General features: G+C 45.6%; 1 protein-coding gene and 2 long non-coding RNA genes across 5 annotated transcripts in view; 1 reads left to right on the forward strand and 2 right to left on the reverse strand.

Annotated features, from left to right (window-relative positions):
• The window catches only part of NEXMIF (neurite extension and migration factor), a gene marked incomplete at its 3' end in the record, with an annotated part of 154889 nt that overhangs the window by 130989 nt on the left and 5755 nt on the right, over positions 1–18145 (forward strand). Inside the window, exon 2 of the mRNA XM_071757912.1 lies at positions 15442–15566. Coding sequence (XP_071614013.1) covers positions 15491–15566 — 76 coding nt within the window. The remainder of the gene's footprint in view (positions 1–15441; positions 15567–18145) is intronic.
• On the reverse strand, positions 6751–10265 carry LOC139802588 (uncharacterized). Its single transcript, XR_011728700.1, has 2 exons — positions 10177–10265; positions 6751–6940 (listed from the first exon to the last, which is right to left on the reverse strand). It is a non-coding gene; the product is annotated as an uncharacterized lncRNA (long non-coding RNA).
• Positions 13022–18145, reverse strand: part of LOC139802471 (uncharacterized) — a 31043-nt gene continuing 25919 nt past the window's right edge. For all 3 annotated transcript variants that reach the window (XR_011728642.1, XR_011728639.1, XR_011728638.1), the window contains 2 exons: positions 14956–15261; positions 13022–13127 (listed from right to left, as the gene is read on the reverse strand). This is a non-coding gene — a long non-coding RNA (uncharacterized lncRNA). The remainder of the gene's footprint in view (positions 13128–14955; positions 15262–18145) is intronic.

Raw genomic sequence — 18145 nt, forward strand, 5'->3', positions numbered from 1 at the left:
AGAGACCTGGGGGTCCTGGTAGACAAGAAGATGCCCATGAGCCAGCAATGTGCCCTTGTGGCCAAGAAGGCCAATGGCATCCTGGGGTGCATTAGAAAGGGGGTGGTTAGTAGGTCAAGAGAGGTTCTCCTCCCCCTCTATTCTGCATTGGTGAGGCCACACCTGGAGTATTGTGTCCAGTTCTGGGCCCCTCAGTTCAAGAAGGACAGGGAAGTGCTTGAAAGAGTCCAGCGCAGAGCTACTGAGATGATTAAGGGAGTGGAACATCTCCCTTATGAGGAAAGGCTGAGGGAGCTGGGTCTCTTTAGTTTGGAGAAAAGGAGACTGAGGGGTGACCTCATCAATGTTTTCAAATATGTAAGGGGTGAGTGTCAGGGAGATGGAGTTAGGCTTTTCTCAGTGGTGACCAGTGATAGGACAAGGAGTAATGGGTGTAAATTGGAGCATAGGAGGTTCAAGTTGAATATCAGAAAAAATTTTTTTACTGTAAGGGTGACAGAGCCCTGGAACAGGCTGCCCAGGGGGGTTGTGGAGTCTCCTTCACTGGAGACATTCAAAACCCACCTGGACACGTTCCTAGGGGATGTACTCTAGGGGGCCCTGCTCTGGCAGGGGGGGTTGGACTAGATGATCTTTCCAGGTCCCTTCCAACCCCTAGGATTCTAGGATTCTATGATTCTCCTGTATAGAAGTGCTTTGCTCTTCCCTGTTGGATGGACTTTGCCTCCCTGGTCAGCTTTGCAAAATCCCAGTGCTACAGGATACCCAGCACCTCATCCCAGGGGATTCCTGCAGCTTCCTGAACCTGTTTACACAGAACTGGGCTCTGTCATTTCTAGCAAGATTTTTCCCTGACAAAAAGCAGGGAAAATGTTTTATGGACTTAATCATTGCAACTGGTTTAATTGCCTCTTTTCCATAAAGTAGTTTCCACTGCCATGAGCTCCTCCTCTGTCAAAAACTTTGTGTTTTTCAGGTAGGGGTGGATCTGAAGCAGAAGCTCTGAAGTTGTTCCCCATCCCATAAAAGCTTTTTAAACCAGGGGTGAGTTAGGCCATAGCTCTTGGGGTGCTACATCCCACTCTTGCCACAGAAACAGCTCTGGTTTCCTACTCAGTGTCTTGAAATCCTGACAGACCTGCAATAATCTTCCACAACCCAACCCGAGCCTCCTTTCAGGAAGCTGTAGAGAGTGAGAAGGTCATATTTATTTCCTTTTTTTTTTTTTTTTTTAATGCAAGTGTCTACCTCCAGCTCTTGGAGTGGTAGCAAACCTCTTCCCATCAGTAAATAGGTGGGGTTTGAGCTTTGAAGTGAGGCTGCTCTCACTGCAGGTTGCTGGATCTGTGTAAGATCTTGGTGGCATCGTGGAGGTACCTGAAATGTTGGTGCTTTGTGCTTCATCCCTTGCTGCCCACTCCTCCTGTGACCTAAAACCATGTAGAGTTAAAGCTGCAGCATGGAGCTGCTCAGGTCCTTGTTATCCCAGGTGAGTCCCAAAGGGATAAGTGAATGATTCCATCCAGCTATTCCTTAACTCCAAAGATACACTTTGGTGCAGCTATGTCCAGGTCTCTGCTTCATCCTCAGACACCATCCCTCTCTGTTAATGGGATTTAAATGAGGTTAACAGAAAAAACTGCACAAGGTGTTTTACTGGACTTCCATCAAATTGTTCAAAAATAGCACCACTTGTGGTGCATACAGAGACATCTTTCCACTCTGCCAGCAAAAGTAATTTATCAACAAGTGGTCCTTGTCCCTGTACCACAGAAAGTCTTTGTGAAACACACATTTTACAGCAGGCTCTGATTTGTACACCGTGTTTCTCCCGGTACACATGTGCCATATTTCTTTTTTAAATGTTAAGGTGAAGAAGAATGAAAAGGAAGCATGTGGGTTTGAATAATTTTTGAAGAGGAAAGCAAGCATTGTGTACAGACCCTCCTGGAAATGAATAGATCTGCATTAGATGTGGTCTTGAACTTGACAGTGGACTTTGATTCCATCCATTGCAGAGGATATTTCACCAGTTTAAGTGAAATGCAAGAAGGGGAGAGCTGGGTGATTTATCCTTCTGTACACCCTTTTGTGTTGTCAGCCAGCAGTGAGGGGGTTGGTCCCCTTCCCTTTTTTATCCACTGTGTAGGGCAGGCAGGAATGGGGACACCCATCCCCATGCACAGAGCAGATTCTTCTGCCTGAAGACTTTTTAATGTTCATCTCCTGAAGAGCTGGTTCCCCCTGCACTCTCCACTCCTCTCCCATTGGACAGCCTGGGCACAGCATCTTCCCTGCCCAGGAAGGGTCCTGTCCCTTGGTGGCCACCATGCACTGGGCACCAGATCACCATTGGTTGACCCATGATGGTGCTCAGGACCAGCATGGGTGGGAGTCCCAGCTTAGTCCCTGAAGGACAAAGTTTAGTTTATCTGAATGAAACTTTTTAATTATGGTTGGTTTTTAAAACTTAACTGATGTTTTTTCCAATCTTATCCATAGCCTGGGCTGCATCAAAAGCAGAGTGGCCAGCAGGTGGAGGGAGCAGATTGTCCCACTCTGGGGAGAACCCCCTGCAGTGCTGGGTCCAGCTCTGGGGACACCAGCAGGACACGGAGCTGTTGGAGCCAGTCCAGAGGAGGCCCTGGAGCTGCTGGGAGGGCTGGAGCAGCTCTGGAGCCAGGGGGAGAGAGTTGGGGGTGCTGAGAAGAGAAGCTGCAATGGGGAGACCTTAGAGCACCTTCCAGTGCCTGAAGGGGCTCCAGGAATGCTGAGGAGGAACTTTGGCCAAGGGCCTGGAGGGATGGGATGAGGGGGAAGGGTTTCCAGCTGCAAGAAGGGAGATTGAGATGAGAGCTTTTCAGAAAACGTGTCCCAGTGCTTAGGAACCATCAAGTAGTGTGGAAATATCAAGAGTTGAAGTGATACAAACAGCCATCTGGAACCAGAGCACTGCAGAGGGGGAAAATTAGGGAGGCTGGGCAAGAAGAAGAATCTAGAGCAGCTCAGCATTACCAGGCTGTTCTCTTTTTTCTGTCTCAGCACTGATGTTATTTTGATATAGTTACATGGCTGGAGTTGCTGTGGTCAGCAAAGCCATTTGCAGTGCTTCCATCAGAGCTGCCAATCAATTTGAGCTCTAAATAGACTTCAAGTGTTAAATAGTTTGGAAAGTCCAAATGGGATTTGAGGTGCCTGCATGATGTGTGGGATCCCCAAGCTCCCCTTTGTGCATTTTTTAATTGCAGGTTGGAGAATAAGGTTGCTCAGCCTAGAAGGGAATCAGGCATTGTATGGGTTTGGTTAAATCCCTTGAAGATGGCCAGGTCCTGAAAGGAGTCAAAAGAAGGGAGATGCCTGTTTCTTTTCCCAAGGAACAAGAGGAAAAAGGCCTCAAGTTGTGTCAGGGGAGGTTTAGTTTGGGTATTAGGAACAACTTCTCTCTGGAAAGGGTTGGTCCAGGGCAGTGGTGGAGTCCTCATCAATGCAGGGATTTGAGCTGTGTAGATGTGGTGCTGAGGGACACGGGTGAGTGGTGGCCTTGGCAGTGCTGGGTTGATGGTTCTTCTTGATGAACTTAAAACTCTTTCCCACACAAAACAATTCTATGGTTTTAGGTCCAATTGTCGTGGTTTTATGGTTTGTGTTAGGTTGGAAAAGATTGGACTGGATGATCTTGGAGGTCTCTTCCAACCTCATTCTGATTCTGTCTCCTTGTGCTGCCGTGAGAGGTGGACATCACCTCCCCCCCCACCTCCTTCTATCTCAGCAGTAGAGCTGGCTGTAAGGTTTCCTTACTCCTTTTTCAGATAGCAAACATGCACCCTGGTCATTTCCTAACACTTCTTTGGAGGGGTGGAAGCACCTGGATTTTGTCCAGACCAGGCCAGTAGTGTTGGCAGTGACTGCAGGAGCTCCAAGCACTGCAGGAAGCCTTGAGATGTGCAGGATGTTTCCTTGCAAAATGTGGTGTTTGTTGTGGTTGCCTGGGTCTCTGCAGTGTCAGGAGACATCTTCACCCTTACACACTTTGTGCAAGAGCCAGATTTCTCCCTCCAAACCTGTCTGTTCAAGCTGAGGGTCTTGGTGGCCCTGATGGATGCTGTTGGAGGGCTGCATCGCTCAGTCACTGGGCAGAATTCACCTTGGCTTTGAAGAGCCAGGCCTATTTCCAGCCCTGTCAGGATCTGCAGGGAATGCCAACGGATTCATTTTTATCTCAGATGATGAGTTATCCCCAGTCTGGTCTTGGTTTTCCAGAGGAATCACTGTGAAACCATGAATTCACCCTTTGGTGTGCATTTAACAGGCTGCTTTGGATTTGGGTTTGACTTCGTTGCGGTCTCATTCTTTACGGTGTAAGGCTCAGAACTGCTCCAGGAATAAGATGGGATTTTGACTGGTTTAAAGTGTTTATTTAGCTTTACCAAAGAGAAGAGTTTATTTGTGTTTTTATTACTATTATTTATTTTTAGCCATTCCTGTGGTTTCCATCACTGCTACTTATTTAGCTGGGATACCTTGGAAAAGACAGTAAGGTGTCCTTGAGAGGCTGGGAACACATGGGTGCAGACCTCTGAGAAAGTTGGGAAAAAAAGACAGATTGTACACTTTTGAGGGAAAATGACAAAAAGAATTGTCATTTTTGTCATGTTTTGTGGGGGGAAAAAAAAAGTACTTAGCAGGGCTGTGCATGAGGTGAAGAGACAACAGCAGAGTTAAAACAGAGCAGAGACAAGGTTTACCTCCCCGTTCCTTGCCTCCCTTCATATTGTGAGCACAGATTGGGCTACAAATTTTTTTATTTTTTACTGAAGAATTGATTTCACAGCTGCCCTAAGTGAATAAAGTTGTGATGTATTAACTAATGTCAGCCAGGGGATGTTTACCTATTTATCTTTACCACCGTGGCATTGCCTGCAGAATTTTTTGTTTCCTCCTCTGTTCTCCAAGGCTTCTTAATGTTGCAAAAATAACCAAGGTCCCCCCTTACGAAACAATTGCAGCCATGTGGCTCAGTATGCAGAGTAACACCTCCAGCAAAAGCTGAAAAATGCCATCATTTATGATTTTTTTAATTTCCCACTACGATCGAAAGGAGAAAGAAGAGGAAAACATATTGGCTTCCTCTTAGTTTACAAAAAATAAGAAAATGGGAAATATTCCTTAATTATTGGAGGAAAATGAGGGATGCTGGGGATGGGAGATGGCTGCAGGACTGGCAGAGCAGCAGGGACAGTGTGGAGGATGGTGATGGAGGGCTCCCCAGCAGCTCCCTGGGGAGGATGTGGTGGAGGGGAGCAGCACTTGCTGTATGCAGGGCTTGTGAAAGAGGAGCCCAAAGCATCAAACAGCCTTTCTTTCCATTCCTAATTTCAAGGGATTCACATCCCAGGAAAGGGCAGCCTGCATGGAAAAAAACAATTCAGTTTCAAGCTGGAAGAGGGGAGATTTCAGTTAGACATTAGGAAGAAATTCTTCACTATGCTGGTGGTGAGACCCTGGCCCAGGTTATCCAGAGAAGCTGTGGCTGCTCCATCCCTGGAAAAGTCCAAGGCCAGGTTGGATGGGGCTTGGAACAACCTGGTCTAGTGGGAGATGTCCCTGCCTGTGGCAGGGGGTTGGAATGAGATGATCTTGAAGGTTCTTTCCAACCCAACCCATGGGATTCCATGACAGGGGTGAGCTCTGTGGTTATTAACGTTGAGGCGGCGTTGGGGGAGCCCCGGGCTGGTTGATTGGTGTAGCAGGGTCTGAATTCTGCAGTGAATATGACTAATAATCCATGACCTGGCTGTGATTATAGATGAAAGAAAGCTGATGAAGAGACCCTGCGGTGGCACAGAAAGGGATTAGACATTGTCTAAAGCCAGGGCAGTACCAGAGCATTTGGATTTCACATCCGAGATTCACGGGTGAATAATTCAGCACTTGAAAAAATGCTTCAAGCCTCAGTGTGACATCTTCACATCTTCTTTCAGTGATATCCAAGACTTTAACTAAACATTGCTTCCCAGGGAGCTGGGGCAGCTGTCCAGATATTTTTCCTCTTAAATATCAGCATTCCAGATTGTTACCTGGATACGGCTGGAGATCTGGACTGATATCTTAGGGGCTGCAATCTCTCTTAATGCAAGATTTTTGCCTTCAGAAAGAGCCTTGGGCGTTTGGCTGAACCCAAAAATCTTTCCAAGTGAAAATTAAGAGCCGTGGCTTTCTATTTAATTGACACTTTCATCTAATCGGGTGAGCTGCTAAGGCCTGCAGAGCCCAGGGATGGGGTTGTTTGGGAGTTTTAAATAAATGAAGCAGTTCTCCAAGGCAAATGTTGGCAGATTTATTAAACGTGAATAGGGGAGTAGAACGCGTGTAAAATGGCCTTGTGAAATGGCTTGCTGGTTTAGAAATGCAGGAGCCCTCCCTCTAAACTAAACCAGCCACTGTGTTTTAAAAGTAAACAGAGTGCTGTTAAATCTGCATTTCCATGCTCAGTTGTAACTGTCCAGAAATGCAGGAGTTAAAAGGGCTCATACAACCTTCTGCCTCCTCCAGCGTACACATTGTAATAAGCCTTGAAATAAATGATCTCCTCTTATTCCTCAAACAATTCATCTTTTTTTTTCCTGAATTATTACCTAAAAAGGATGGTATCTTATAATTGTCATCAGCTCAGACTCCTTATCAGGTCTGATAAAGTGTTTTCTCCGTGTGAGAAGTGTTTTGATCATTTGCTTTTTTTTCTGTATTCACTTTCTTAAGTCAGAAGCATTCACTCCTTCAGATGCACCTCACGGGATGAGACTCTGAAGCTCTTTTACCTGTGAAATTTGGAGGTCCAACCGTGAGGAGACTGCTCACTCCATTATCAAAGGATGCACAGAGCTTCTAGAAGTCTAAGTCCCCCTTTAGACTGGCCTTGCCTGGCAGAACGAGGTGGTGGCTGGGAAAAAATGAGGATGATGTCATCACACCTAATTGTGTGATTAAAGGTTTGGGAAGCAAAAGGGAATGACCAGAAGTAACCCAAAGCTAAAAGCCCAGGCTTCCCTTTCCTAGCACCAGGAATAGGCAGGAATTGCATGAAGCTGGAAGTTGAAAAAAGGAAATCATATGGAAGAGCCCATCTGCTCCCAATATAGCAATTTATAGGTATGTAAAAAGAAAATATCCTTACAATAGTTCAAGTTGTTTATGAATATTCACAGGATCTGGCTAGCAACTTGATGTAATGGCTGAGGGATTCTTGGCTTCCATGTTCCTGAGGAAAATCACCTTTTTCATCAGGGTCCTGCCCCCTTTGCCTCTTTTCTAGCAGCCTCCTTAGTTTCTCAAAGCTGATGTTGTCCTGTGTTTTAGCTCATGGCACATCCCCTGGCAAGGGATCTACAGTGGGAATGGGAAATAAATCCTTCTGCATGGAAGCAGCTCTTGGTTTCATGGCTGATAACACCATGAGTTGTGCCCTGAGTGGAGATCCCAGAGCATCAGGCTGGGCAGAGCTGTTGCCTTGGAATTGCTTTGCATAAAGAAATGACTCTTGGCAGAAAATATGGGAGGAAGGAGCCCTTCCTTCTTTTGCTCCAGCTTAATTTCTTCCTGTGCCTAAGCCAAGCACTCAGTTGTTTGGGCTTCCTCTCTGTGCTTTTATGAGAATTATGTATACTTTAGAAATTAACACCTTTTTATCCTAAGTCCACGTTGGGCAATTGCTATTAAGAGACAAACGAGCTTTGCTAAGATTTTTTTTTTCCCTATAAAATTTCTAATTTGAAGATATTAGAAAATAGAAATGTTTACCCCACTAGGGTTACTGCAAATATCCTGATGAGCTTTCATATCCTCCTCCAGCACCAGCCAGCTTAATTGCACTCCTTAGCCCAAACTTTAATATATTACAAATTTGTACAGGAAATTTTCCTTTTTTCTTTCTTCTATTTTTAAACCTGGTTGTTAACAGGGACCAGAAGAGAATAAACCTTAAGAAATTAAAAAAAAAAAAGAAAAAAGGCAGTCATTAAGTTTAGGACTGAGTATTTCTTCAGTGTATCTCTGTGAAATCTGTTTCCTCATGCTCTCCTGGCCCCGTATTAAATCCATATCTTTAAACAGAATTTTCCACCATTCTTAGCTGAGTTATTTGATGGTACTGAGCATGTAAGGAACTGTGAGACATCTCCTTTCTTAGGAAGCTTCTGTAATATTAATATACTTGACCTTGGTCTCTCATATTTCCTGATGAGGTTCATGGCAGGAGTTTGCTAAGCTCTTAAGATACTGTCTTGTAGGCCTGTCCATAAATACTGTGGCAGAAAGAGAATTTTGGTAATAAGTTCATTTAAATGAAGCAATTCTGCCCATCAAGAAATCTCCATCTCAAACTATTCTTTGATGGCTTTTGTTATTTTAGACTCAGCTGACACATAATTAGCTTTGGAGAGGTCCTCCTGTTTTTCTAAGGTTAATACCTCGGTATCGCACGGAATTTTCAACCTTTGCAGATTTATGAGAGTTGGAGTTTTTAATCATTCCAGCTTAATCTGCTCAGAAACACAGACCCCTGGCTTAATATCTGGAGTCTGAGTAAAACCACACATTTGGAATACAGTTGCTTTTAAGGAGGAAAAGCAAAAAGCAGCATTAGGGGTTGTCTTGGGGCAGCTTCTCCTCTTCTCCCCACAAGGGCCAGGGGGGCTGCAGGCAGAATGAGGGGCAGTGGCACCAGGGGGGGCACCCCTCTTGCTGATAGTCACCCCACCAAGGCAACCCCATGTGCTAGCACAGCAGTTTTGTCTCTTCTTGACAAAACAAAAATGGAAATTCTCATCTTTAATGAAAAATACTTCTGCTGCCATTTTCCCCTTGGCCTGAGACTGCTGTGGTGTCCTGAAGGGGAGTTTTGTGACTGTTGTGTGGTGCATGAAGTGACCTCTGAGTTTAGCAGCACTTGGGCTCCAGTGAATCCTGAGTGACCTGGAGTGGCACAAGGAGCTTGGACCTTTGGTCCTGTGCATTGACCTCTGCTGATGGAGGGAGTCTGTAGGACAGAGCTGGCACAAGCTGTCACCTCTGTGCTCTCTACAGCTCTTTTTTGTCCCTTCCAGTGGGAGAGAGAATCTCCTCCCTGCAGAATTAATCAGAGCCATTAAAGCATATCAGAGCTCTCAAAATTCAGCTGTAAAGCCACGTGGATCTGCTCTTATCGTGCTGCAGATAAGCCTCACTATCTGCTTCCCTCTTCCTCGGGGGGTTGTTTAGGGCCTGTCTGTCCTGGGTCTGGCTGAGAACAGGGTTTTACCTCTCACACAAGCTAAAATAGACAGTTGAGAGAGGAGATTCCTTTTAAAGTTGTCCAAAAGTGTCTGTTTTCTCCCCCAGACAAATGTTTTCCTTGGTACCTCTTACAATCAGGACTGACATCCTTTTTCAGCTTTGGTTTGGCTGGCTTTGTATTTGCTTCAGAAAATGAGGCTTTTTTGCTTTCCTGATTTGCACAACAGTCAATTTACTTCTAATTTCCAGTACTGGGTATGTTTTGGGGCCACTCTGCCTGTTTTTGAGCCCCATGGTTGGAAGTGCCTCAATCCTGAGCTACTCTGGTTTGACTCATTTGGCTTTTTTATGGTTTATGGCTGCTGGTGGTGGTTTGTATTCTAAGGATTTGTTAATCAGCCTTGTTAATGAGCTCTACTCACACTCTTCATTGCCTTGCCAGCCTCCTATAACAATTTATTGATTGGCTCTTAGATACTCTGGAAAATAATTATAGCTTTCTTGTGCTGAGAGGCAGCATAGGGTAGCTGTGTGCTCTTCCCTAGCACTGGTTATATTTTGAGTTCCCATCCATGCAAGCCAGGTCTGCTAGAAAATGAGACCAACTGATTTATGACCCTGATGGCCCTATATAGAGCATATCAAGTCTTGAATCAAGTCCTAAAATCAAGTATCAAGTCCTGTGCTGTCAAGAAGTGAGAGCAGGGTTCTTTCTCTTACAGAGACATTCAGGTCTTGCTCTTCCAACAATTACCTCCTTTCCCTCTGTTCTCTACAGCTGTGAGGTATCAGGAGCTAAGTGGAGGAAATCCCTAAAATCCTCTGACACCCATCCCAGACCAAGATAACTTCTGCTTCTCTAAATATATTAGTAATCCCCAGAAGCTGTAAAAAGAAGGAACTAACCTTGACTGGATAACTGCTGTGGTTTTCTTCTGAGGTGACCTTTGGCCAGGGGGGGATCCAAAGTTCTCATCCAGCAGCCTGCAAAGACAGCAGAGGATGGATTTAGCTCATAAAATCAGCAGCCTGTCCTGGAGGGAGGTGGCAGCTGTCCCTCTGACAGTTTTCATTGCTGATTTGTTAACAGGCTTGTACCAAGGGCTTAATCGTGGGGCTGTCAGCAGCTGGAAAAGCCTCTTTCTTTGGGTCAGGCCATTCATCTCTTTTAATAATTATAGAAATGTAACTGTAGGCCATCACACCTAAACCAAAGTTTGTGTTCTCTTTCCTTTCCAGGAGATGAATCTAGCCCTTGGCTTGGCAGTGCTTTTCAAAACGAGGCAGCTGGTGACACTAATTATTGCTTCATTTCTTTTCCCTCTTACAAGAGGTGACTGAAAAGCAACCTGGCAGCTCTTCTTACTAGCCCTCCCTTGCTCTTGGTAGCCAGCAATCCTCTTCATGCTTCTTGACCCTATAACTGACTTGTCCTGACTGAACCCCTCCTGACCCCGAGTTCCCGCAGTTCCTCACCCTCGTTACTCCCAGGGGAACAATTCCCTGGCCCCGTGCTGGGAATTCATCCCATGGCTGGTGTAGGGGGGATATTTGTGTCTTCCTGACCTGAGCCATGAACTTTCAGACAGGTTCTCAACCACTACCTCTGGACACATGCCTGTGCTCCTCCAAAGCCACTGTCCTTGACCTTCAGACTTGAATTGTCCTTTTTCCTCCTATTTTCTCCATTTCTTTGTTCTCCTCGTTCCTACTTGGACATTTTTCCTCCACCCACCAGGTCCCCCCCTCTCCTGCCTGTCTCACACCTGATGTGCAGTGACCCTTCACTCTCTTGCCATTTGGATACTCTCATTTTTGGGAGCTGTCCTTCCCCTAACCCAGAGGACTATTATGCTGAAACACTCAGTTTTTCAACCATTCCCTCCTGCGTTTCAGCTCCTCAAGGATTTTAATTGCCACCTTTTTCCCTTTCTGATAAACTGCTGGTCTTGATGCGTGAGAATACATTTACAGAGAAAGCTCCTTCTGTATTTTACGTGTGCTTTGTCAGGAAGGCTATAATTTTGTTCACTTCCTTCCTTTTTCCTTAAAGTTGTTTGTGACAGGTCTTGAAACACTCACACCTCGTGTCCTCCCAGAGTAAGGTCAGAAACTGTCATTTATTTCAGAGGTGGCTTGAAAATAGGCTGCTCTTAATATCATATCTCAGGGTCTGCTGGAGTTGGGGCTCGGGCTCTGTGATAATTGTTGCATCTGCTTTCAGCAGAGGAAGAAGTGGAGGCTTGCTATGAATATTAACAACCCATCTATCCCTTACACCTTCTGGGAACACACTAGATCTTAAATCATTTCATCTTCTCATGGTTTTTGTGTTCTCCATTTTCTCTGCAAGCTCCTTTTTTTTTTTTTTTTTTTTTTATCATCTTCATGTCTTTCCTCCAGATTTACTCCTAATTGGAGGCTTTTATCAATATTTATACTTAAGTTGCTGAACTTTTTTGCAGGTAACAATGAGCCTGTCAAACCTTACTTTTGTGAAGGGTTTTAGATGTCTCACTGCTGGGATTGACCCAAACAAAGAGTTCACTTTAATTGTCTCTTTCTCCTTCTCTTGGCCTTTTTTCCATTGTGCTCACCATCCTTGACAGAGAAGCCTGGAGACCTCCTGGAATTATTCAAGGCCAGGCTGGATGGGGCTTGGAGCAATCTGGTCTAGTGGGAGGTGTCCCTGCCCATGGCAAGGGGGGCTGGAAGGTCCCTTCCATCTGAAACCAGTCTGGGATTCTATGATTCTACCATTTCCTTGGGGAAAAAACTTTTAAACCAGAACTCCTAAGCCCAACATCCCTTTCAGGGACTGGGGAAACACTTCAGGATGGGCAGAGTGGGAGGATGGTTTTACACTGTACCTTTCTTTGTGAACTTCACCTTTCCAACCCTGTCTGCTCTGGAAACTTCATGTACCATGTATTTTTTTTTTTCTTGCCATTGTACTGGGCAAAATTTGGAGACCCTTGGCCTAAAGAAAACATGTAAATTCTTGGAAAAACTCAGAGGTACTTCTAGAAAAAATCTTTTTGGAGGCTTAGTAGTAAAATACATCCCTATCTGCTGGTGAGTGAAATTTTTTATCCCTTCACCTGCCAGTTATCAAATTATAGTGAAAAACCAAGGATCAGGTGGAATCCCTGGCATCAAAGGGATGTGGCAATTTCAGAATCTGGTAGGAAAATAGTGTCTTTCAGGTCAGTGAGCAGTGAACTTGACACCTGACTCCTGGCCGGGGTTTGTCAGGGTTAAAAGGGGAAAAAAACCCCAAACCCCCAAATTTCAAACAGAAAACCATTTTCCTTGTTTAGGAGGAGCTGAGTGCTGCTCAGGGATGTGGTCTAGAGGGGTGAGGGAAGCAGTTCTGGCTCTTCAGGAACAGTTTCTTTTGTCTTTGTGGCTGATTGCTGGGAAGGTGCCCCCTGAAATGGGCTTTGTGCTGCTGCAGGGGAGTTAATGAAGTCCTGCAAGGGCAGGAGATGTCGTTAGGAAAAGCAGAGTGTTCAGCATCCATTTGTCCCATGGATAGAGCTGAGTTCTTTCCTACTATTACTCCCCTGAATGTAAATATCTCGGAGACATTTACATGGTATTTCTTTTTAAGTATATAATGTTTTCATTCAAAAGTATCATAATTCTTAAAAGACCTGTCAGAGGCTCTGACATGTAATTAATTTCTCTAAAGCTCTTTTTGTGAAAGATACAACTGCACATATAGAACACCTGCACTTATTCACCACTCAGCAGGGAAAAAAACCCCACCTCTTCTTCTCTGCTTTCTTCCCCCTCTTTTCCAGAAAAAGATTTCCCTTCCCTTTGGATACTCCTTCTACATCTACCCTCGTGATCTGCACCGAAGAAAAGCACTCAGTAAATAAAAGCTGTGTGTAAATAGGAACTGGCAACGTTGGGTTTTGTCTGGGTGCTGGAGACCTTTTGTTTATTCAGCTTTAAACCGAAACACTCTTGCAGCTTTAATTATGGAACAGCTCTTGCTAACCCATAATCTGGCCCATCTAATACACTCCCAGATGTGTAGGTGGGCTTTCAGGCCATCTCATATGCTGTTTATTTTTACCTGGTAGGTTTTTTTTTTCCCCTTTTGAAGCACGGTAAGCTTCAAAACAGTATAATGCTGGTGCCCAAGAAACAGACCTTGTGTATATCTATACATAGGGATATCTAGATAGGTACCTCCACACCCAGGTGAACTTCTCCAAGGGCAGTCTGGCTTTATCCCTGCTTCCAGGGCATCACTGTGCCCATCCCTGCTTTGCTGGAAAACGCTGTGAGCTCGTTGATATTCAGAGGAAGAGGTGTAAATCCAAGCTGTACTGAACAGTGCCTGGGTTAGGTGCACACACAGTCCATCAGTTCTGTCACTGAAGGTGAAAGGAATCATAGAATCATAGAACTGGCTGGGTTGGGAGGGACCTCAGAGCTCATCAAGTCCAACCCTTGCTCCACTCCCCCCGTGGTTCCCAGCCCATGGCACTGAGTGCCACATCCAGGCTCTTTTGAAATATCTCCAGGGATGGAGAATCCACCCCTTCCCTGGGCAGCCCATTCCAATGCCTGATCACCCTCTCCAGAAAGAAATTCTTTCTGATGTCCAACCTAAACCTCCCCTGGCACAACTTGAGACCTCTTGTGCCCTCTTGTCTTGCTGAGAGTTGCCTGGGAAAAGAGCCCAACCCCCCCCTGGCTCCAACCTCCTTTCAGGGAGTTGTAGAGAGTAATGAGGTCTCCCCTGAGCCTCCTCTTCTCCAGCCTCAACACCCCCAGCTCCCTCAGCCCTTCCTCACAGGACTTGTGCTGGATCCCTTCCCAGCCTCCTTGCTCTTCTCTGGACCTGCTCCAGCACCTCAATCTCCTTCCTGAGCTGAGGGGCCCAGAACTGGACACAGGACTCAAGCTGTGGCCTCCCCAGGGCTGAGCACAGGGGCAGAATCCCTTCCCTGGACCTGCTGGCCACGCTGTTCCTGAGCCAGCCCAGGATGCCATTGGCCTTCTTGGCCACCTGGGCACACTGCTGGCTCCTCTTCAGCTTCCTGGCAATCCAGACTCCCAGCTCCCTTTCTGCCACTCTGTGCCCAGCCTGGAGCTCCCCATGGGGTTGTTGTGGCCAAAGTGCAGGACCCGGCACTTGGAATGTTGAACCTCATCCCGTTGGGATCAGCCCAACTGATCAGTTGCCTGGGAAAAGAGCCCAAAAGAATGTGTTGAGATGTCCCAGCTCTGTAGTTCCCCCTCTGTAGTTCCTTCCTACTTCTCCACAGCCCTGGAGTTCATCTTGCTCTGTGTCTTTGGCCATGGCCTTCCACCCACCTTCCTTTTCATCTCTTCAATGGCCTGATGCTGGCTCTCCTGGTCCTTGGGCAGGAGAGTGTTTTATCATGGTGGGATCTTCAGCAGAGGAAAGGAAAAAATCAGAACCTGATTCTGATCCCCATTTTGTTCCTTTGGAGAAGCAGCACTGGGCCCAGTCAGCCTTGACTGATGGTCATACAGCTGAGATGAAACTTAACCCAGTGGGGACTGTGAGGGGGGGGTTGGTGAATAGGGAACGAGGCTTCCAAGGAAGGAGCTCTCATGATCAGGAAGTGTTTTGAGTGAACAATGAGACTAGAGATATTTTTCCAAAAAAAATGGTTTTTTTGGGAAGTTTTTCCATACCTGCCAGTGCTTGGAAGACCACAGCAGTAGCTGGGATGAGCAGCTGTTACTCAGGATATGTGTTTCTCTTCCAACTCCAACTTGGGGTTGCTGCTGTCCAGCCTGAGGTGAGTTCCCTCTTCTCTGTGCCTCCTCTCACCCATCTGGAGATAACACAGTGACTCTTCCCTGCTTGTGCAAAGCAGTTTCGGGGGATGTGAAGGGTGCAAAGTTCCAGCTTCACCTTCTAAAGCAAGACTTTGGGGAAGGAAATGGTGATTTGTAGCATTTGAACCTCCTGAAATACATCAGGCTTGGCTTTTGGAGCTGGAAAAGTGAAAATACGACAGGTTAAATAAGTACCATGTGTCCTCTGAAGCAGGGGAAGAGCAGAATGTGAAGTTGTGTGGTGAGGTTTTTTTCTTATTTTTATTATTTTTTTTCACGGTTCCTTGAGCTGATTCTGGGAATTGTTCTGACTGTGGTTATGTTTCTGGAAATGTGCAGGTTGGCCAGATGCATTGGGGCATGGAGTGAACAGAACGAGGTTAAATTGATGGATGACCAACAAGAGCAGGATTGTGCCTCAGAAGACCAAGAAACTATCCTGATTAATGGGGTGAAAGAAAATGGTAAGGAACTTAATTACAGTCCATGAGGGAGCAGCAACAACTTGCAAGCCAACTTCTTTTCCTAATTCCTCCCCTGTATTTCATTGTAGTGGATTCCAGGTATTTCTGCAACGAGGTGCAGTAGGGTAAATGTGTATTTTCTGAAGAAATGTCACTCCAGCTATGAAGCTACATCTTTTTAGGTCTTAAATACTGCTTTTGCTCATGCATATGCATAGTTGGCAATGTTTATGGGCACATGCACTTTGAATTATGGATTGTGATCTGATTTCTTAGGGAAAAAAGTGATACAATAATTTGTAGCTCCTCTGTCTGTTGGGAATCTTCCCCTCTCTTTGCAGTTACTTATGAACCCACAAGCCAAGCTCAGCAAAATCTGACTGAAGGACACACAGTCCCTACAAACTGGGGTAAAATTAGTGGTTGGATAGCAGAAACAGACCTGGATTAGGAAAGGAAAGGTTGGGATTGTGAGCTTGTTGATGTTTTTTTAAGTGGCCCATCAGCCAGGACATGGGATCCCCTGGCCTGTAACACCACTTTGGTGCTCATTGAGGTCCTGCTGGTCACAGTCGTGCTCCTGGGAGCCACTGAGTCATTCCAGGTTCCATCACTGTCAGTGAGGAGGGATCAGCCCCTCCCAGCAGCCTGCCCAAAATACCTAATGTTGCCTGGACCTCTTCAATCAATTCCATATTTGCCTTGAAAAGCAACAATTAATTAGGAGGAACTGCAGTCTGCTGCCTGAAAACCTGAGTGAAACAAATACTCCTCTGAGCATTTTCTCAAGTCATTTGGACGTCAGTGGTGAGCTGCAGAAAATGCTGTGGCAGTCCAGTGCTGAGGCAGAGCCTGATGTTTTCATTCTTTATCACATTTTTATGCTTGATTTTCTGGCCTTTTACATTTTGTAGTGGCCTATGAATCTTGCTGGGTACATTTATCTAAATTTGACCCTGCTAGGTATGAAGGAATTGGTCCTCTGATGTCTTCTGTGTTCAAATCCTTCTGTCTCCTCAAAATGAGGTTTATGCCAGCGAGTCAAATGTTGTTCTTGTTCATTACCAAAAATCTGGAGTGACTCCAGGTGTGCAGATGCCCGTGAGGACCCTGCAACATGTGCTGGGGGCTTGTGTTTGCCTCTACGATGTAATTTTGGAGGTATCTGTCTCTGTCAGCCCTGCTCCTTCACGACTACACATGGCAAAGCCACAGCTGATGACAGCTGCTGGAGCTGCCAGGAGATCTTCTTGCTGTGGTCCCTTTGTCTCAGCTAAGAAGCAGGAAAAATCAGCACTGACCTGCTCAGTAAAGATGGGTGGTGTCTACCCATGATACAACTTCCTTGAAATTCAATTAAACAGGGCTTTAAAAAGTGCTTTAATTAAACATTGTTGTGTAGGAGCTGTTGCTGAATCCGAAGCAGGGAGCCAGCCAGTAGCTCTGATGCCACCACCTCCCCGTTGGTGGCACTGGGGATGGGGCTGATGCTTTTTTGCCCCCTCTCACCCTATTAGTGGGTGCTGGCTGCAGTGAATCCAGAGCCAGATCCAGAATCCAGAGTGAATCCAGGCAGCAGTGCACAGCTGGGGACTGGCTCCCTTTGGAGCAGGATGGTTCAGTATTGTTCCCCTCAGGCCACCAGTGTGCTCTTGGATGGGCTCTTGAGTTAAACTGGGAAAGGTGGTTTTGCTTCTCTAGCATTTTCTCTTTAAACTGTAGCCTTTTGGAGTAGTGTTTTCTTCAGAGCATGGCTTGAATATGTGCCTGGTTTTAGGGGGATACAAGCTCTGGAAAATCCAAGTTTTGCAATTGTTATTTCACAGGAGTTAAGTTCACTTATTCAAGTACAAACCTAAAGAAACACCCAGAGAGAGTCTGTTTTCTAGGTTAGCATCTCTGAATGCAGCATTTGAGATTGAATTTCAGCTTTCTACCTCCCCCTTTTTTGAGGCTTTACAGCATTCACGGCCGTTTTCCTTTTATCCTCACATTTTCCATGCTGCCTCTCAACTCCGAGCTGATTTTTATTTTATTTTCCTTCTGAAGTGGAACTGCACTGGTTAATTTGTTTTGGTGCTTAAGGAAAAAGATACCACCTCTGTGTTTCTGATCTGAAAACTGGTGGGAGGGCCTCAAAAATCAGCCTTTTTAGGACTTTAATTTTTAACCCTTTTTGAGGGAGATTTCAAGCAAGTCAGTCTGCTGGGTTTTTTTCCAAGCCAAGGGCATTGGGAGATGTTTACAGGCCTTGTGTGGTACTTCTGCTTTGATTTGTGTAGTGTTTGGGAAGTTGTTCAAAGACCTTAGAGCACTTCATGGCTCTGACTGTGGCTTGATGGCACTGGCTGAAGACTTGACAAAGATAAAAGTATATTCCTGACTTTACTCTGCCACAAAAGACTGCGACGAGGTAAAAAATAACAAGTCCTTAGGTGAAGCAAACCTCCTTACATTATTAAAAAGGTGTTTTTAGAGATTAGGGGGATCCCACAATAATTCTAACAATAATTGCTTTAAACTCGGTGTTAACTTCTACTTTCCCTTGGCGTGACCAGGGACAAAAAGACCACTTGGTT

This window comes from Heliangelus exortis, chromosome 14, assembly GCF_036169615.1.
Source record: "Heliangelus exortis chromosome 14, bHelExo1.hap1, whole genome shotgun sequence".
Lineage (NCBI taxonomy): Eukaryota > Metazoa > Chordata > Aves > Apodiformes > Trochilidae > Heliangelus > Heliangelus exortis.